A 22,593-nucleotide genomic window follows, 5' to 3' on the forward strand; every position below is an offset into this window, starting at 1 on the left:
TCTATGTCCACTGAACCTTTTTGTAGTTCCATCTATGTCCACTGAACCTTTTTGTAGTTCCATCTATGTCCACTGAACCTTTTTGTAGTCTCATCTATGTCCACTGAACCTTTTTGTAGTTCCATCTATGTCCACTGAACCTTTTTGTAGTTCTGTCTATGTCCACTGAACCTTTTTGTAGTTCTGTCTATGTCCACTGAACCTTTTTGTAGTTCTGTCTATGTCCACTGAACCTTTTTGTAGTTCTGTCTATGTCCACTGAACCTTTTTGTAGTTCTGTCTATGTCCACTGAACCTTTTTGTAGTTCTGTCTATGTCCACTGAACCTTTTTGTAGTTCTGTCTATGTCCACTGAACCTTTTTGTAGTTCTGTCTATGTCCACGGAACCTTAGACATAATCTTCTATCAACGTTATGTATAAACATTCTGTCAGCTTTCCCATAACTTTTAGTCTTCTCTATAACCATAGTTCTGTCAACCCCTCATCTTATAACCCTCTAAGTTCTACATCAGCTTTCTTTCAACGTCTCTACTGCCTCTTGCTATTAGCCATAACCTTCTATCAACGTTCTACTAGCATTCTCTCAACCTTTGCCTTTCAGGACACCAATGAGACCCCGGGAGTGTTCGGCAGCACTCTTGGAGTGGACCTTTGCAGGGGCCGCAGGCGTCACTCGGGCACGCTACAACTGCCCCCGTTGTCATGGCGACAGGCGGAGAGGGATCTAAGCCGCACGCCAGAGGGGGACACCATGGCCCGGCCCACCACCCTGCCCTTCCACCCGCTGCCACAAATCAACATCATCCACGCCGACCCCGACAGGTTAGGTCAGAAACTAGCAGACACTGCAGTCCTGGAGAACCCAAGTTGTGCTTCCTTACTTGAGGTTAAACCCAACGTGTTTTCTCCTGTCTGTATTAGAGCATTCTATGTTCATATTTTGGTGAACCAATCTTACTCTATACTAAGGTATAATATGTGTTGGTGGAATCCTAGCAGCATGTCTCTCGAGTGGCGCAGCGGTCTAAGGCACTGCATCTCAGTGCTGGAGGCGTCACCACAGACCCTGGTTTGATTCCAGGCTGTATCACAACCGGCCGTGATTGGGAGTCCCATAGGGCGGCGCACAATTGGCCCAGCATCGTTAGGGTTTGGCCGGGAAAAGGCCGTCATTGTAAATAAGAATTTGTTATTAACTGACTTGCCGAGTTAAATAAAGGTTATATAAAAATATATATATATCTGTTCTGGACATTGTATCAGCAAAGTGCAATTTCGTCCAACAACCACTGGGTGGAGATAAAGGGCTCTAATGCCATTTGTGGAGCCTGCTGAATTTTAGTCTTGGGCGATGTTCTGCATACCGGGGTATTTCAAAATACTGATTATATGATTTTCAATACTGTGTAATACAGAGTGGGTTGACCTTAAAAAACTCACTTTCTGGGCTTGAATGGAAAGAGAGAGAGATGGGACTGTATGGAAGAGGGAAAATGGGTAGAGATTGTTTAAGTGAACCAGAGAAAGAGTAGGTAGGTAGAGAGTACTTGAGAGAGAAAGAGTGAAGGAAAAGATGGCGGGAGAGGCACAGAGTGTCCCCCTGGCGAATCCTTGATGTCCTGACAGAATAATAGAGAAGAGCTGGCCAAACAGGTCTGCCAACTAGAGCTGTCAGAAGAATCTTGTTTTGTTCTCTCTGTTGCGTAGTGTGCTGTATCCTCCCTGGTGTGTAGTGTGCTGTATCCTCTCTGGTGCGTTGTGTACTGTATCCTCTCTGGTGTGTAGTGTGCTGTATCCTCTCTGGTGTGTCATGTCCTATATCCTCTCTGGTGTGTAGTGTGCTGTATCCTCTCTGGTGTGTCATGTCCTATATCCTCTCTGGTGTGTAGTGTACTGTATCCTCTCTGGTGTGTAGTGTGCTGTATCCTCTCTGGTGTGTAGTGTGCTGTATCCTCTCTGGTGTGTAGTGTACTGTATCCTCTCTGGTGTGTAGTGTGCTGTATCCTCTCTGGTGTGTAGTGTCCTGTATCCTCTCTGGTGTGTGGTGTGCTGTATCCTCTCTGGTGCCTCGTGTCCTGTATCCTCTCTGGTGTGTAGTGTCCTGTATCCTCTCTGGTGTGTAGTGTCCTGTATCCTCTCTGGTGTGTAGTGTCCTGTATCCTCTCTGGTGCGCGTTGTGTCCTGTATCCTCTCTGGTGCGTTATGTGCTGTATCCTCTCTGGTGTGTAGTGTGCTGTATCCTCTCTGGTGTGTAGTGTGCTGTATCCTCTCTGGTGCGTCGTGTGCTGTATCCTCTCTGGTGCGTTGTGTACTGTATCCTCTCTGGTGTGTAGTGTGCTGTATCCTCTCTGGTGTGTCATGTCCTATATCCTCTCTGGTGTGTAGTGTCCTGTATCCTCTCTGGTGTGTAGTGTGCTGTATCCTCTCTGGTGTGTAGTGTGCTGTATCCTCTCTGGTGTGTAGTGTACTGTATCCTCTCTGGTGTGTAGTGTGCTGTATCCTCTCTAGTGTGTAGTGTGCTGTATCCTCTGTTGTGTAGTGTGCTGTATCCCCTGTTGTGTAGTGTGCTGTATCCTCTCTGGTGTGTAGTGTGCTGTATCCTCTCTGGTGTGTAGTGTGCTGTATCCTCTGGTGTGTAGTGTGCTGTATCCTCTCTGGTGTGCAGTGTGCTGTATCCTCTGGTGTGTAGTGTGCTGTATCCTCTGGTGTGTAGTGTGCTGTATCCTCTCTGGTATGTCTTGTCCTGTATCCTCACTGGTGTGTAGTGTACTGTATCCTCTCTGGTGTGTAGTGTGCTGTATCCTCCAGTGTGTAGTGTGCTGTATCCTCTCTGTTGTGTAGTGTGCTGTATCCTCTGTTGTGTAGTGTGCTGTATCCTCTCTGGTTTGTAGTGTGCTGTATCCTCTCTGGTGTGCAGTGTGCTGTATCCTCTCTGGTGTGTAGTGTGCTGTATCCTCTCTGGTGTGTAGTGTGCTGTATCCTCTCTGGTGTGCAGTGTGCTGTATCCTCTGGTGTGTAGTGTGCTGTATCCTCTCTTGTTTGTAGTGTGCTGTATCCTCTCTGGTGTGCAGTGTGCTGTATCCTCTCTGGTGTGTAGTGTGCTGTATCCTCTCTGGTGTGTAGTGTGCTGTATCCTCTGGTGTGTAGTGTGCTGTATCCTCTCTGGTTTGTAGTGTGCTGTATCCTCTCTGGTGTGTAGTGTGCTGTATCCTCTCTGGTGTGTAGTGTGCTGTATCCTCTGGTGTGTAGTGTGCTGTATCCTCTCTGGTTTGTAGTGTGCTGTATCCTCTCTGGTGTGTAGTGTGCTGTATCCTCTGGTGTGTAGTGTCCTGTATCCTCTCTGGTGTGCAGTGTGCTGTATCCTCTCTGGTGTGTAGTGTGCTGTATCCTCTGGTGTGTAGTGTGCTGTATCCTCTCTGGTTTGTAGTGTGCTGTATCCTCTCTGGTGTGCAGTGTGCTGTATCCTCTCTGGTGTGTAGTGTGCTGTATCCTCTCTGGTGTATAGTGTGCTGTATCCTCTGGTGTGTAGTGTGCTGTATCCTCTCTGGTTTGTAGTGTGCTGTATCCTCTCTGGTGTGTAGTGTGCTGTATCCTCTCTGGTGTGTAGTGTGCTGTATCCTCTGGTGTGTAGTGTGCTGTATCCTCTCTGGTTTGTAGTGTGCTGTATCCTCTCTGGTGTGCAGTGTGCTGTATCCTCTCTGGTGTGTAGTGTACTGTATCCTCTGTTGTGTAGTGTGCTGTATCCTCTGGTGTGTAGTGTGCTGTATCCTCTCTAGTGTGTAGTGTGCTGTATCCTCTCTGGTGTGTAGTGTGCTGTATCCTCTCTGGTTTGTAGTGTGCTGTATCCTCTGGTGTGTAGTGTGCTGTATCCTCTCTAGTGTGTAGTGTGCTGTATCCTCTCTGGTTTGCAGTGTGCTGTATCCTCTCTGGTGTGCAGTGTGCTGTATCCTCTGGTGTGTAGTGTGCTGTATCCTCTCTGGTGTGTAGTGTCTTGTATCCTCTCTGGTTTGTAGTGTGCTGTATCCTCTCTGGTGTGCAGTGTGCTGTATCCTCTGGTGTGTAGTGTGCTGTATCCTCTCTGGTACGTCTTGTCCTGTATCCTCTCTGGTGTGTAGTGTCTTGTATCCTCTCTGGTGTGTAGTGTCTTGTATCCTCTCTGGTGTGTAGTGTCCTGTATCCTCAGTGGTGCGTTGTGTCCTGTAGCCTCACACTTCAGCTCCACTCATTGGTACTGAGTGAACTGGACTCTGTTCTAAACCAAGACCCTGACTATGGAGGCTCATGGGGCCAAAACAGAGCTGGAACAGAATATAGACTCACGTGGGAATACCGTATTGGATAAGAGGACGAGCGTTTCACCCCACATCTCCCCGAGACTGTTTCGTAAGCAGGTGGTGAACAAGCGCCGTTACAGGCGCTTCACTGTGGACCACACCTGGTAAGGCCCTGAAGTTGTGTGGATGTGTCCACATGCACGTGTGTATAGCATATAGCATGGAACCTGGTTACGTCAGTGTCATTGTTTAACCCTTTCTGTCACGTTTAAGCAACTTATGCCTGCTGAAAATATCACTTTTAAAAGTTTATGTACTGTTTAGTCACAGCCAACTAATGTTGTTGTCTCGTCTTGTACTCATATATGTGGATATATACATATATATAAATATTCAATTGGAGAAAACACTTCAAAACACTTTTTAAAAACCTCAAAGTTGTATCTCAAATGGACTGTTTTTCGAAAATGCTTGTCAATGTATGGCATCCTGTCTCATTGTCTGAGCTGGGCCGGTATACACCCACACCATTCTGTTGTTGAAGTACACCCACAGCATTCTGTTGTTGAAGTACACCCACACCATTCTGTTGTTGAAGTACACCCACACCATTCTGTTGTTGAAGTACACCCACACCATTCTGTTGTTGAAGTACACCCACACCATTCTGTTGTTGAAGTACACCCACAGCATTCTGTTGTTGAAGTACACCCACATCATTCTGTTGTTGAAGTACACCCACACCATTCTGTTGTTGAAGTACACCCACACCATTCTGTTGTTGAAGTACACCCACACCATTCTGTTGTTGAAGTACACCCACAGCATTCTGTTGTTTAAGTACACCCACACCATTCTGTTGTTGAAGTACACCCACAGCATTCTGTTGTTTAAGTACACCCACACCATTCTGTTGTTGAAGTACACCCACACCATTCTGTTGTTTAAGTACACCCACACCATTCTGTTGTTTAAGTACACCCACACCATTCTGTTGTTTAAGTACACCCACACCATTCCAACACAAAAAAAGCTGCTTTTTAAAATACACTGCTCAAAAAAATAAAGGGAACACTAAAATAACACATCCTAGATCTGAATGAATGAAATATTCTTATTAAATACTTTTTTCTTTACATAGTTGAATGTGCTGACAACAAAATCACACAAAAATTATCAGTGGAAATCAAATTTATCAACCCATGGAGGTCTGGATTTGGAGTCACACTCAAAATTAAAGTGGAAAACCATACTACAGGCTGATCCAACTTTGAGGTAATGTCCTTAAAACAAGTCAAAATGAGGCTTAGTAGTGTGTGTGGCCTCCAAGTGCCTGTATGACCTCCCTATAACGCCTGGGCATGCTCCTGAGGAGGTGGCGGATGGTCTCCTGAGGGATCTCCTCCCAGACCTGGACTAAAGCATCCGCCAACTCCTGGACAGTCTGTGGTGCAACAGATGGAGGATGGAGTGAGACATGATGTCCCAGATGTGCTCAATTGGATTCAGGTCTGGGGAACGGGCGGGCCAGTCCATAGCGTCATTGCCTTCCTCTTGCAGGAACTGCTGACTCACTCCAGCCACATGAGGTCTAGCATTGTCTTGCATTAGGAGGAACCCAGGGCCAACCGCACCAGCATATGGTCTCACAAGGGGTCTGAGGATCTCATCTCGGTACCTAATGGCAGTCAGGCTACCTCTGGCGAGCATATGGAGGGCTGTGCGGCCCCCCAAAGAAATGCCACCCCACACCATGACTGACCCACTGCCAAACCGGTCATGCTGGAGGATGTTGCAGGCAGCAGAATGTTCTCCACGGCGTCTCCAGACTCTGTCACATGTGCTCAGTGTGAACCTGCTTTCATCTGTGAAGAGCACAGGGCGCCAGTGGCGAATTTGCCAATCTTGGTGTTCTCTGGCAAATGCCAAACGTCCTGCATGGTGTTGGGCTGTAAGCACAACCCCCACCTGTGGACGTCGGGCCCTCATACCACCCTCATGGAGTCTGTTTCTGACCGTTTGAGCAGACACATGCACATTTGTGGCCTGCTGGAGGTCATTTTGCAGGGCTCTGGCAGTGCTCCTCCTACCCCTCCGTGCACAAAGGCGGAGGTAGCTGTCCTGCTGCTGGGTTATTGCCCTCCTACAGCCTCCTCCACGTCTCCTGATTTACTGGCCTGTCTCCTGGTAGCGCCTCCATGCTCTGGACACTACGCGGACAGACACAGCAAACCTTCTTGCCACAGCTCGCATTGATGTGCCATCCTGGATGAGCTGCACTACCTGAGGCACTTGTGTGGGTTGTAGACTCCGTCTCATGCTACCACTCGAGTGAAAGCACCGCCAGCATTCAAAAGTGACCAAAACATCAGCCAGGAAGCATAGGAACTGAGAAGTGGTCTGTCGTCAACACCTGCGGAACCACTACTTTATTGGGAGTGTCTTGCTAATTGCCTATAATTTCCACCTGTTGTCTATTCCATTTGCACAACAGCATGTGACATTTATTGTCAATCAGTGTTGCTTCCTAAGTGGACAGTTTGATTTCACAGAAGTGTGATTGACTTGGAGTTACATTGTGTTGTTTAAGTGTTCCCTTTATTTTTGTTGAGCAGTGAAGTTCATTAAAACGGTTGGTTGGAAAGGTATTTCTCTAATATTGTAATAAATTATAGGTCATATTTAATAGAAACAGTTACTTTACAACCAAATCTCTATTTTGGATTTAAATGGCATGTTATAGAAGGGTCCAGACACTTTTTGTTGTTGTGATTTCACATTTTTGAGAAACACCCCAAATAGCAAATCACTTCCTCAACGTCATTGTGTATTATGAGGTCCCCAAAATGACACAAACAAAGGCCCCCCCCCCCCCAAAAAAGTCATTTTTAAGCAACTTATTACTCGACTGATAAGTAAATATGTGAAATGGGAGCAACTGTTGAAACAACGTTTGCCTCAGGAGGAGGATATACCAGTTCCAGGAGAAATGTGAACTGAAACCATTACTTCAGAATCTGTAACCTGGCCTACAAATCATACAGGTTTGCTCATTAACATGTCTGTCATCATTCTTGGAGGAAACACATATCTGGTTCTTGTTATTATTATAGAAATGTGACTTATAGATCTATCATTCTAATTGAATGCAAGTCTAAGAAGGGGTAGATCTGTTCTATGTGTGCCATTTCTATGCTTCCCGTTTTAGGTTTTGTTTTTGTGTCTTTTACTTTGGGTTTTGTACACCAGCTTCAAACAGTTTAAAATACAATATTTTTGTTATGGAAAATATATTTCACAACGGTTTAGATGATTCAGTGATACTCTACACTATACTTGCTTGTTTTGTCACAAACTGAAATTAGTCTAACTATTTACGATTTTGCAACCAGGAAATGGCGGAGTGATTTCTGCATAGTGCATCTGTAAATGTTTTGCATTTAAGTAATTTTGCAGACGTTCTTATCCAGAGCGACTTACAATTAGTATGTTCATCTTAAGATAGCTTGGTGAGACAACCACATGTCACAGCCGTAGAAATGCTAATAGAAACAGATTGTATATTTTAGCGGCACATTCAAAAGCTATGCTCTTTTTCTGGACAGAGATGAATCTGGACTTCTCTCTCTGCGCTGTACAAACCTCTTTACTTAATGTTATGCCATATTCAGCAATCATCAGACAGTCTTCTTTTGCGTGTGTACTGTAGTGTTCCATTGTTCATTACCTACCGAGTGGCGCAGCGGTCTAAGGCACTGGGTTCGGGTTCGTTATTTGAATTGGGATTGGTGAATAGCAATGCATTTATCAGAAGTCGACTGCACTGAATTAACCTGGTCATTGGGGTTTCATAAAAATAGTCCCTTTGGCTGTTCTTGGCCCAAGGCCCATGACCCTTTACTGAGTGTCTCCTAACCTGTCCCTCTCCCTACTCCCCTCTACTTCACCTCTCTGGTTGGACACTGCAGAGTACCTCAATCCCTCCTTCCTTCTGAAGAGCATCTTGGTTTCCACTGCTGTATCATAATGATGGACACATTTTGTTTAAAGCAGGGATCTCATGACCTGGGGGCCAACGTCAGTCTTTCAGTTATCATGGGGCCCACAAAAGGCAGTGTGTCAGCCTGATAGTTTGAGACCCCGGTGGAGAAACACGACTGCTATGTCACGTCTTATCACCTTTGATACGTGACACCAAGCGTCAACTATGGAGGGGGTGGGGAGCGTCATCATACCTTTTCCCCGTACTATTGGCACTCTCTCTCTCTCTCTCTCTTTTAATCACTCTCTGTCTTGCTTGTGATACCAGTAACTGTGTAACATTCTGTCATGCAATTTAGACACACAGTGGAACCAAGAGTCAGATGACTGCACTGACTACAGGAACAGAAGAAGAGACAGTCTATCCTCTGTAGTCCAGCCAGATCTACCTCTGAACAAGACAATCTTGTGCCATCACACAGTTGGCCTCTGGTCAGATATAGAGCATTCAGTGGCAGGGTGGGTTTTTGTGAGTGTATGTAGTCAGAGTGGTGTGTGTAGTCAGAGGGGTGTGAGAGTGTGTGTGGTCAGAGGGGAGTGTGTGTGGTGAGTGGGGTGTGAGAGTGTGTTTCTGGTCAGAGGAGGGGTGTGGAGGGAGGAGGATGATGGAGAGAGGAGGAGGCGCAGGGGAGAGGGAGGAGGAGCAGTGAGATGATGATGATGAGGGAGGAGGAGGTGCAGGGGAAATTATGTACAACCAGGTCTCCTATCTGTCACAGCGGCAGAGTGCACTTTGACTTCAGTAAGGAGGAGGTGTAGGGGAGAGGGAGGAGGTGCCTTGGGGAGGAGGAGGTGTAGGGGAGAGGGAGGAGGTGCCTTAGGGAGGAGGAGGTGCAGGGGAAACGATGTACACCAGGTCTCCTATCTGTCACAGCAGCAGAGTGCACTTTGACTTCAGCAAGGTCCCTAATTAAGCCCCCTCCTCCACTACCTGGTGACTTTCTTATTTTCTCTCTTTCATATTTTTTATAGGTGTGTGATAGTTTGTAGAATGGTTGTGTTGTAGGGTAACCGGGATCCTGGGACTGTCCCGGGAAAACGTCACATTTCCTGAAAAATGTTCAATGACAAGATCTAATGCAATTCCACAAAATACAAAACCATCCACAGCTGCAGATTAGCAAAAATAAATAAATGGCACAATATCCAGACAGGTTGTAGCATGTAAGCGTTTAGCCTAGCGTATTTAGTTCACACAGTCACCATAAATGCAAAGCACACACATAATTGACACTGCTGGACTGCACACGAGACCCCGAATGCAGTTAGTAAACTCTACATGAAACCCCCACGTATAGCCTATAAAATAACGTGTGCCTCTTTTTAGCTGTCATTGTGACTCTTCAGACAGTCACACATTTGATAGGCCTAAGCAATTCCCTACAGTCATCTCTTGTCACAATTCAGAGGCATGAGGGAAAATGATATATTCTCCTGTCCTAGAGCCTAGGCTATTTTATATCCAGTCCCCTATCCCGCTGAAACCCCAATTTCCGACTCCGGGCTCGCATGAAAATTCCTAACTTCATTCTGTAATGAAGGCAGCACATCTCTTTCCTATTCATGTCGAACCGCTATAACGTTTCCCCGGCTTCTTTCGACTGGCTCTTACTTGCTGCGGATATGAGAGCTTCGGTGATCAACAAACTGTATGAGAGAATAGATATGGATATTTTTTTAACAGTGTTTTCCCCGTTAAAATGCCTTGATATTTAAACTAGGTTCACACTTCATCTGCCCGTTATTCATGAGAGATGTTTTGTAATTCGCTGGAGGTTTTCTAGCAAGTTTAGCAACTTTGGTCATTTGACTTTTGTTTGACTGCTTTTACAAAGTTTGTATAATTCGACAACTCTGTTTTTCGAAATATCCTACATCTGAAATGCGCTGAATTCACTGAGGAACATGATAACCCTCGGGATTTTATGAACAGCCTGTTTCGCAATTCACAACAATGTAATTGGCGTCCAAAGACAGTTACTCTATCATCACTAAATGTCCGTTTGATTTGCTCTGAAGTCTCTTCATAGTGGCGCAGCGCCCCTCGTATTTGAGGACAACCCTGGCGTAGTGACCATATCTTTGTTTTAAACACTTTAGATGGGCGCTTCCGATTTTTGCGGTATTTCCCGGGACACCTTCGGGATAAATATGAATTGTTCCCAGTATTGAAACTAGTTAGATTTTCAGGAAAATATGAATCCTGATTGTGTTATTTCAGACAGGATCCCCTTTGCACAATAAGGAAAAATCAGCTACGTTGGTGGACATTTGAACTAATCTATTCTTCTGTGTGTTTTCAATGTGAATCTGAATACTTTACACATTTACAGCCGGTGTACTGTACTAACATGCTGTGGTTTAGTGTAAAATGAAGAGCGTGCTGTGGATGTGTCCGTGCATGTGCCGTGTGTCTGTGGGTTTTGAGTGTGCATCGGGTCGTAGGTTTGTGTGTTGGTGGGCTTCTACGTGTGTGTTCTTACACACTGTATTTGACATCCATTATGTCGATCTGATCTCATGGTTGCTGCGAGGTGGGGGTAGGAAATGCCTCCGTGGGATATGGATAATCCTACACACAGGGATTCCGGTGGGGGTGAATGCTGCTGGGCAAATATTGAGATGGGTGTTGAGTCCATCCAGTAACAATGGACAATCCCCGTAATTCATCTGCCTCCCCAGTCCCCACAACTGAATCCTCAGACCATTGAATAAATAGTGTTATGCTGTATATGGCTCTACCTCACAGACCTTTGGGTCCTTGAAAAGCGCTATTTAAATATCATATATTGTTAAGAGGGTGTAGGCACAACAAGGATGCTGTAGTAGTGAAAAGTTCCTTGATCCATAGAACAACACAGCCAATTTATCTGATCAGACTACTGGAAATCTCATTTGTCATGACCTGATTGGCTGAGTCATTATTTTGTTCTGGCCTGATTGGCTAAGTCATTATTTTGTCTTGACCTGATTGGCTAAGTCATTATTTTGTCTTGACCTGATTGGCTAAGTCATTATTTTGTCCTGACCTGATTGGCTAAGTCATTATTTTGTCTTGACCTGATTGGTTAAGTTATTATTTTGTCTTGACCTGATTGGTTAAGTTATTATTTTGTCCTGGTCTGATTGGCTAAGTCATTATTTTGTCCTGACCTGATTGGTAAAGTTATTATTTTGTCCTGACCTGATTGGCTAAGTCATTATTTTGTCTTGACCTGATTGATTAAGTTATTATTTTGTCCTGGTCTGATTGGCTAAGTCATTATTTTGTCTTGACCTGATTGATTAAGTTATTATTTTGTCTTGACCTGATTGGTTAAGTTATTATTTTGTCCTGACCTGATTGGTTAAGTTATTATTTTGTCTTGACCTGATTGGTTAAGTTAGTATTTTGTCCTGACCTGATTGGTAAAGTTATTATTTTGTCCTGACCTGATTGGTTAAGTAACCCAAGACAAATTACCACTGGACAATTTTACAGTACTTTACTCTGTGAGTCTCTGCTGTGTGTAAGCCTAAAATAGGTAAATTTCTCTTTCTCCCGTGTCCTAGCTTCGATGTGGAGAATGGCCCGTCTGCGTGCTGCAGCCCCTCGGGTCTCCAGGCGTCCCCTGGCTCCGGCCTGGTCCTGCACCCCAACCTGGGGGCCCACGGGCAGCGCCGAGAGTCCTTCCTCTACCGCTCTGACTCGGACTACGACCTGTCGCCCAAGTCTCGCGAGTTGTCCCGGAACTCCTCTATCGTCGGAGAACTGTGAGTCCGCTTGACACGTCCTGACAAATATACTGTGTTGGAATAGATTTGCATCTTGTTCCAATGCGTATCTGCTTAGCTCACTCATATCAGTCAACCCTGTTGAAACCCAGGGAAAAGTGGTTGGTTGTAATCACATTTTATTACTATCCAACCAATGGCTTTTAATTGGCAAAGACATTTATTTTTCAGGGTTTTTCAGGGTTTTATATTTGACTCACTGTTTATCCCATGTTGATTGCTGTTCCTCAGGCATGGAGAAGACCTGATCGTGACCCCCTTTGCTCAGGTAAATATATTCTCTACTTGTGACTCGACATGGAAATACATTTTCAGAAACGTAATGGATTGTATTGTTTAAAATATGATCACATGTAAGTGAACGTTAGATGTTCTCCGGCTTTAGGTTCTGGCCAGTCTCCGCACGGTACGGAACAACTTCACCACCTTGACCAATGTACAATGTACCTCCAAGTAAGTGTTCCTACAGTTGTTGTTTTGTCATAGGGGTGGGATGTATGATTGTGCACCTGCACTAAAAGGTAAATACTTCACCAACACGTGTCACTTGGTGTCACCAGTGTGCCACAGAATGAACCTTTTGGGTGTTAAGGCTTCAGCCAACCACTAGGTGGCACTTGGGTCCAGTTGATTTCATGCTGAGACACCACACCACCATTCTTTATGTTGTAACACAGACACCACACCACAGATACCACACCACCATACTTTATGCTGTAACACAGACACCACACCACAGATACCACACCACCATACTTTATGTTGTAACACAGACACCACACCACAGATACCACACCACCATACTTTATGCTGTAACACAGACACCACACCACAGATACCACACCACCATACTTTATGCTGTAACACAGACACCACACCACAGACACCACCATACTTTATGTTGTAACACAGACACCACACCACAGATACCACACCACCATACTTTATGTTGTAACACAGACACCACAGACACCACACCACCATACTTTATGTTGTAACACAGACACCACACCACAGATACCACACCACCATACTTTATGTTGTAACACAGACACCACAGACACCACACCACCATACTTTATGTTGTAACACAGACACCACACCACAGATACCACACCACCATACTTTATGTTGTAACACAGACACCACACCACAGATACCACACCACCATACTTTATGCTGTAACACAGACACCACACCACAGATACCACACCACCATACTTTATGTTGTAACACAGACACCACACCACAGATACCACACCACCATACTTTATGCTGTAACACAGACACCACACCACAGACACCACCATACTTTATGTTGTAACACAGGCACCACACCACAGATACCACACCACCATACTTTATGTTGTAACACAGACACCACAGACACCACACCACCATACTTTATGTTGTAACACAGACACCACACCACAGATACCACACCACCATACTTTATGTTGTAACACAGACACCACAGACACCACACCACCATACTTTATGTTGTAACACAGACACCACACCACAGATACCACACCATCATACTTTATGCTGTAACACAGACACCACACCACAGACACCACCATACTTTATGTTGTAACACAGACACCACACCACAGATACCACACCACCATACTTTATGTTGTAACACAGACACCACAGACACCACACCACCATACTTTATGTTGTAACACCGACACCACACCACAGATACCACACCACCATACTTTATGTTGTAACACAGACACCACAGACACCACACCACCATACTTTATGTTGTAACACAGACACCACACCACCATACTTTATGTTGTAACACAGACACCACACCACAGATACCACACCACCATACTTTATGTTGTAACACAGACACCACACCACAGATACCACACCACCATACTTTATCTTGTACCACACCACCATACTTTATGTTGTACCACACCACCATACTTTATGTTGTAACACAGACACCACACCACCATACTTTATGTTGTAACAGACACCACACCACCATACTTTATGTTGTAACAGACACCACACCACCATACTTTATGTTGAAACACAGACACCACAGACACCATACTTTATGTTGAAACACAGACACCACACTACCATACTTTATGTTGAAACACAGACACCACACCACCATACTTTATGTTGAAACACAGACACCACAGACACCATACTTTATGTTGAAACACAGACACCACACTACCATACTTTATGTTGAAACACAGACACCACAGACACCATACTTTATGTTGTAACAGACACCACACTACCATACTTTATGTTGAAACACAGACACCACACCACCATACTTTATGTTGAAACACAGACACCACACCACAGATACCACACCACCATACTTTATGTTGTAACACAGACACCACAGACACCATACTTTATGTTGAAACACAGACACCACACCACCATACTTTATGTTGAAACACAGACACCACACCACCATACTTTATGTTGAAACACAGACACCACAGACACCATACTTTATGTTGTAACAGACACCACACTACCATACTTTATGTTGAAACACAGACACCACATCACCATACTTTATGTTGAAACACAGACACCACAGACACCATACTTTATGTTGTAACAGACACCACACTACCATACTTTATGTTGAAACACAGACACCACATCACCATACTTTATGTTGAAACACAGACACCACACCACAGATACCACACCACCATACTTTATGTTGTAACAGACACGACACCACCACACTTTATGTTGTAACACAGACACCACAGACACCATACTTTATGTTGAAACACAGACACCACACACCACCATACTTTATGTTGAAACACAGACACCACAGACACCATACTTTATGTTGTAACAGACACCACACTACCATAATGTATGTTGAAACACAGACACCACACTACCATACTTTATGTTGTAACACAGACACCACACCACCATACTTTATGTTGTACCACACCACCATACTTTATGTTGTAACACAGACACCACACCACCATACTTTATGTTGTAACACAGACACCACACCACAGATACCACACCACCATACTTTATGTTGTAACACAGACACCACACCACAGATACCACACCACCATACTTTATGTTGTACCACACCACCATACTTTATGTTGTAACACAGACACCACACCACCATACTTTATGTTGTACCACACCACCATACTTTATGTTGTACCACACCACCATACTTTATGTTGTAACACAGACACCACACCACCATACTTTATGTTGTAACAGACACCACACCACCACACTTTATGTTGTAACACAGACACCACAGACACCATACTTTATGTTGTAACACAGACACCACAGACACCATACTTTATGTTGTAACAGACACCACACCACCACACTTTATGTTGTAACACAGACACCACAGACACCATACTTTATGTTGAAACACAGACACCACACCACCATACTTTATGTTGAAACACAGACACCACAGACACCATACTTTATGTTGTAACAGACACCACACTACCATACTTTATGTTGAAACACAGACACCACACCACCATACTTTATGTTGAAACACAGACACCACAGACACCATACTTTATGTTGAAACACAGACACCACACCACCATACTTTATGTTGAAACACAGACACCACAGACACCATACTTTATGTTGTAACAGACACCACACTAACATACTGTATGTTGAAACACAGACACCACACTACCATACTTTATGTTGAAACACAGACACCACACCACCATACTTTATGTTGTACCACACCACCATACTTTATGTTGAAACACAGACACCACACCACCATACTTTATGTTGTACCACACCACCATACTTTATGTTGAAACACAGACACCACACCACCATACTTTATGTTGAAACACAGACACCACACCACCATACTTTATGTTGAAACACAGACACCACACCACCATACTTTATGTTGAAACACAGACACCACACCACCATACTTTATGTTGAAACACAGACACCACACCACCATACTTTATGTTGAAACACAGACACCACACCACCATACTTTATGTTGAAACACAGACACCACACTACCATACTTTATGTTGAAACACAGACACCACACCACCATACTTTATGTTGAAACACAGACACCACACTACCATACTTTATGTTGAAACAGACACCACACCACCATACTTTATGTTGTACCACAGACACCACAGACACCACACCACCATACTTTATGTTGAAACACAGACACCACAGACACCATACGTTATGTTGAAACAGACACCACACCACCATACTTTATGTTGAAACACAGACACCACACCACCATACTTTATGTTGAAACACAGACACCACACCACCATACTTTATGTTGAAACACAGACACCACACCACCATACTTTATGTTGAAACACAGACACCACACCACCATACTTTATGTTGAAACACAGACACCACACCACCATACTTTATGTTGAAACACAGACACCACACCACCATACTTTATGTTGAAACACAGACACCACACCACCATACTTTATGTTGAAACACAGACACCACACCACCATACTTTATGTTGAAACACAGACACCACACCACCATACTTTATGTTGAAACACAGACACCACACCACCATACTTTATGTTGAAACACAGACACCACACTACCATACTTTATGTTGAAACAGACACCACACCACCATACTTTATGTTGTACCACAGACACCACAGACACCACACCACCATACTTTATGTTGAAACACAGACACCACAGACACCATACGTTATGTTGAAACAGACACCACACCACCATACTTTATGTTGTACCACAGACACCACAGACACCACACCACCATACTTTATGTTGTAATGCAAGCCATGTCTTATTTTACAAGGAAAACACTCAATACTTAAGCTATTACTTGTTGAAAACAATGACCTGTGAGTCAAACTCTGCCTATAAAACCTATTCTAGTATAGGTTTTAAAATCGGGTTTTAAAGGCAGAGTTTGACTCACAGGTCATTGTTTTCAACAAGTAATAGCTTAAGTATTGAGTGTTTTAGGATTTAGTATTCATTGATACAATCACACAGCTTATTTCTCTCATTTTCTGCACAAATGTGTTTACTTCCCTATTAGTGAGCATTTCTCCTTTGCTAAAATAATCCATCCACCTGACAGGTGTGGCCTATCAAGAAGCTGATTAAACAACATGTTGACCATGAGTCAATGAGACCATGAGTCAATGAGACCATGAGTCAATATGGACCACAGACATGTGGATATGAGGGTTACTTCAGAGCTCATAGTAATGAATGATAAGTAACTCCATTCAGATACCATCAAGGTAAATATTGAAGAATAAGTGTACACTAAAGAGGGCGAGAGACAAAGTGTGTGTGTGTGTGTGCAGTCCTTTTAATCCAGATCCTGTGTTTCTCTCCTCCTCTCCCCCTTTTTAGGAGATCACCTGCTGGCCCCCAGCCTCCCGTCACCAGAGTCTGTCAGTCAGGTGAGCTCTCTGATGATGCCCATTTTTATTTAACCAGGCAAGTCAGTAACACCCTCTTAGGGAAGCTGCGAAAATTGGCAGCTTTTTGTTAAAAATCGCGCAACATTTCAGCGCCCTGCTATTCATGCCAGGAATATAGTATATGCATATGATTAGTATGTGTGGATAGAAAACACTCAGACGTTTCTAAAACTGGTTAAATCACCGCTGTGACTATAACAGAACGTGTGTTTCATCGAAAAGTGCAGGAAAATCTGATCACTGAAAATGGAAAAAAATATCCATGCGCCACTTCCAAGGATTGTTAAAGGTGAACCGGATTAAATAAGGTCGAAGTTGCAGTACCTACAGCTTCCACACGTTGTCAAGAGTCTTGTCATTTGCCTACTATTTGTTTCTTGGTCAAACAGACGCAAGGCAGCGCATTTCTTCCGGTCTCCGACCGGATATTTTGGTTGATATTTTGGCTAATTTTTTTTAAATAAAAAAAGTTGACGATAAACTTTCACAAAACACTTCGAAATACTTTTGTAATGCAACTTTAGGTATTAGTACACGTTAATAAGCGATAAAATTGATCACGAGGCGATGTCAATTCTATAGGTGTCCGTCTGGAAATGCTGTCCGGATAAATACAGCATTTCCAGACGGACACCTATAGAATTGACATCGCCTCGTGATCAATTTTATCGCTTATTAACGTGTACTAATACCTAAAGTTGCATTACAAAAGTATTTCGAAGTGTTTTGTGAAAGTTTATCGTCAACTTTTTTAATTTAAAAAAAATTACGTTACGTTAGAAAACGCAATTTTTTTCCGTTGTTCACACAGTGTTCATAGATCGATATCTAGGCTATATATGGACCGATTTAATCGAAAAAAAGACCCAATAGTGATTATGGGACATCTAGGAGTGCCAAGAAAGAAGCTTGTCAAAGGTAATGAATGTTTTATATTTTATTTCTGCGTTTTGAGTAGCCCCCGGCTATCGCAAAATCTGTCGTTAGGTGACGTTGAAATATTTTGGGGGATACATGCTATCAGATAATAGCTTCTCATGCTTTCGCCGAAAAGCATTTTACAAATCTGACTTGGTGGATAGATTCACAACGAGTGTAGCTTTAATTCAGTACATTGTATGTGCATTTTAATGAAAGTTTGAGTTTTATCAAAAACTATACGTGGCGCACTTGAAATTTCCACTGATTTATGTTCCCACCTCGGAACCACGGCCCTAACAAGTTTTAAGAAAAGGCAGGGGATTTGGTGCCAAAAAGAGGGTGATTTGGTGCCAAAAGGTGGGGTAATTTGGTGCCAAAATGCAGGGGAATTTGGTGCCAAAAGGAGGGTGATTTGGTGCCAAAAGGTAGGGGGATTTGGTGCCAAAAGGCAGGGTAATTTGGTGCCAAAAGGCGGGGGATTTGGTACCAAAAGGCAGGGGGATTTGGTACCAAAAGGCAGGGGGATTTGGTACCAAAAGGCAGGGGGATTTGGTACCAAAAGGCAGGGGGATTTGGTACCAAAAGGCAGGGGGATTTGGTGCCAAAAGGCAGGGGGATTTGGTGCCAAAAGGCAGGGGGATTTGGTGCCAAAAGGCAGGGGGATTTGGTGCCAAAAGGCAGGGGGATTTGGTGCCAAAGGCAGGGGGATTTGGTGCCAAAAGGCAGGGGGATTTGGTGCCAAAAGGCAGGGGGATTTGGTGCCACAGACAGAGACTGACAGGCAAATAAGACAGAGCCAAAGGGGGAGGGATGGAACACAAAAAAACGTGGACACTGGACATAAAAACAAGCTGCCCTCCAGACCTGGGTTCAAATTGTAGTCGTTTTCCTTTCAAACACTGTGTGTTTTCATTGAGCTTCCCTGGCTAAATGGAACCAATGGAATCATTCCAAAAGTGCAAACGCTGCCCGTCTAACACTCCGGACTGGCTCAAGTATATGTTAATTTAAAAGAAAACAAACTATTTGAACCCAGGGTTGCTCCCCTTACAGCTGAAGGGTGCAATGCCATAATCACAGAAAATGAACCGTGGTGACTAAACAACAACACAAAACTTCCCTTGCCTTGATGTCACAATCAGAGATGAGATAGACATTCTGAAAAGAGAAAAAATGAAAGACAGGAGAAGCGGTTTCTCTGCCCAGCTGGAGGATGGAAAGGTGAAGGAAGAAGTGATGAAGCGAAAGGGGGATGTTTTGGTTTCCTGTTTGGTGGGTCTGTCCAGGTCCATTGACGTCAGGCTGGCCCACATACGGCCCCTCGGCGCTTCCTATCACCACAGATGTGTAGACGTTCAGGAAAAAAATACAAGATAAGACAGTTCTGAGGAGTGTTGAATTGTACTTCCCTCGTGTGCACATGCAGATGCAGTTACACATACCCCCACAGTAACTCTGTGGAAAAGGGTATGCTGAAACGAACCAATGGAGGGTGCAGTACCCACAAGTAAACACAATGATGAAGATACAGACACTGTACAGATACAAAATGGAAAGCTTGGTGTATAACTTCCGCCACCGACAGAGATGGCCGGAGCAGACAGAGACGGCCGGAGCAGACAGAGACGGCCGGAGCAGACAGAGACGACCGGAGCCGACAGAGACGGCCGGAGCCGACAGAGACGGCCGGAGCAGACAGAGACGGCCGGAGCAGACAGAGACGACCGGAGCAGACAGAGACGACCGGAGCCGACAGAGACGGCCGGAGCAGACAGAGACGGCCGGAGCAGACAGAGACGGCCGGAGCAGACAGAGACGGCCGGAGCAGACAGAGACGACCGGAGCAGACAGAGACGGCCGGAGCCGACAGAGACGGCCGGAGCCGACAGAGACGGCCGGAGCAGACAGAGACGGCCGGAGCAGACAGAGACGACCGGAGCAGACAGAGACGACCGGAGCCGACAGAGACGGCCGGAGCAGACAGAGACGGCCGGAGCAGACAGAGACGACCGGAGCCGACAGAGACGGCCGGAGCCGACAGAGACGGCCGGAGCAGACAGAGACGGCCGGAGCAGACAGAGACGGCCGGAGCCGACAGAGACGGCCGGAGCCGACAGAGACGGCCGGAGCCGACAGAGACGACCGGAGCCGACAGAGAGGACCGCAGCCGACAGAGATGGCCGACAGAGACGGCCGGAGCCGACAGAGACGACCGGAGCCGACAGAGATGGCCGACAGAGATGGCCGACAGAGACGGCCGGAGCCGACAGAGATGGCCGACAGAGATGGCCGACAGAGACGGCCGGAGCCGACAGAGACGACCGGAGCCGACAGAGATGGCCGACAGAGATGGCCGACAGAGACGGCCGGAGCCGACAGAGATGGCCGACAGAGATGGCCGACAGAGACGGCCGGAGCCGACAGAGACGACCGGAGCCGACAGAGATGGCCGACAGAGATGGTCGCCTCGCTTCGCGTTCTCAGGAAACTATGCATTATTTTTTTAAATTATTATTATTTTTTTTTTACATGTATTATTTCTTACATTGTTACCCCAGAAAATCTTAAGTTTTATTATATACAGCCGGGAGGAACCTTTTAGATATAAGAGCAACGTCAACGTACCAGCATTACGAGCAGGAATACGACGAAGCGGATCCTCTGTCTGGTCCACCACCCAGGAAATTGGATCGGATCCCAGCCGGCGGCCCAAAACAACGGCACTGCAGAAGGGGCAGAAGAAGCGGTCTTCTGGTCAGGCTCCGTAGACGGGCACATCGCCCACCACTCCCGAGTTTACACTACTCGCAAACGTCCAGTCTCTTGACAACAAGGTGGACAGAGATTGTAATGTTCTTTGTTTCACGGAAACATGGCTCACTCGAGACATGCTATCGGAGTCGGTACATCCACCTGGTTTCTTCACGCATCGCGCCGAGAGAAACAAACATCTCTCTGGTAAGAAGAAGGGCGTGGTGTATGCCTTGTGATTAACGAGACGTGGTGTGATCATAAAAACATACAGGAACTCAAGTAATTTTGCTCACCAGACCTAGAATTCCTTAAAATCAAATGTCGACCGCATTATCTACCAAGAGAATTCTCCTTGATTATAATCACAGCCGTATATATCCCACCCAAGCAGACACATCGATGGCCCTGAATGAACTTCATTGGACTCTATGTCAGCTAGAAATCACATATCCTGAGGCTGCAGTCATTGTAGCTGGGGATTTTAACAAGGCTAATCTGACTCCCTAAATTTTATCAGCATATCAAATCTGCTACCCGGGACTAAAAATCCTGGACCATTGTTACTCTAACTTCCGTGACGCATACAAAGCCCTGCCCCGCCCTCCTTTCGGAAAATCTGACCACGACTCCATTTTGTTGCTCCGAGCCTATAGACAGAAACTAAAACAGAAAATGCCCGTGTTCAGGTCTGTTCAACGCTGGTCCGACCAATCTGATTCCACTCTTCAAGATTGCTTCGATCATGTGGACTGGGATATGTTCCGCAGAGCGTTGAATAATAACATTGATGAATACGCTGATTCGGTGAGCCAGTTTATTAGTAAGTGCATCTGTGATGTTGTACCCACAGCAACTATTAAAACCTTCTCCAACCAGAAACCGTGGATTGATGGCAGCAATCGTGCAAACCTTGATCGTGCAAACCTGAAAGCCCGAACCACTGCTTTTTATCAGAGCAAGGCGACCGGAAACATGACCGAATACAAACAGTGTAGCTATTCCCTCCGCAAGGCAATCAAACAAGCTAAGCGTCAGTATAGAGACAAAGTAGAGTCGCAATTCAACGGCTCAGACACGACAGGCAGGGTCTACAGTCAATCACGGACTACAAAAAGAAATCCAGCCCCGTCGTGTACCACGATGTCCTGCTCCCAGACAAACTAAACAACTTCTTTGCTCGCTTTGAGGACAATACAGTGCTAACGACACGGCCAGCTACCAAAACCTGTGGGCTCTCCTTCACCGCAGCCAACGTGAGTAAAGCATTTAAACGTGTTAACCCTCGCAAGGCTGCCG

The 22,593-nt window shown here is 45.1% G+C and overlaps 1 protein-coding gene across 2 annotated transcripts in view; it reads left to right on the forward strand.

Moving 5' to 3' along the window:
- The window catches only part of LOC118395172 (cAMP-specific 3',5'-cyclic phosphodiesterase 4B-like), a 145,579-nt gene that overhangs the window by 66,357 nt on the left and 56,629 nt on the right, over window positions 1-22,593 (forward strand). Inside the window, exons 3-7 of one of the 2 annotated variants that reach the window (XM_052463398.1) lie at window positions 604-824; window positions 11,870-12,070; window positions 12,323-12,359; window positions 12,477-12,544; window positions 17,552-17,601. In XM_052463398.1, coding sequence (XP_052319358.1) covers window positions 604-824; window positions 11,870-12,070; window positions 12,323-12,359; window positions 12,477-12,544; window positions 17,552-17,601 — 577 coding nt within the window. Of the gene's footprint in view, window positions 1-603; window positions 825-1,803; window positions 4,441-11,869; window positions 12,071-12,322; window positions 12,360-12,476; window positions 12,545-17,551; window positions 17,602-22,593 lie in introns of those variants that run through there. The other variant, XM_052463399.1, reaches the window with a different exon arrangement.

Source organism: Oncorhynchus keta, chromosome 15 (genome assembly GCF_023373465.1).
Source record: "Oncorhynchus keta strain PuntledgeMale-10-30-2019 chromosome 15, Oket_V2, whole genome shotgun sequence".
Lineage (NCBI taxonomy): Eukaryota > Metazoa > Chordata > Actinopteri > Salmoniformes > Salmonidae > Oncorhynchus > Oncorhynchus keta.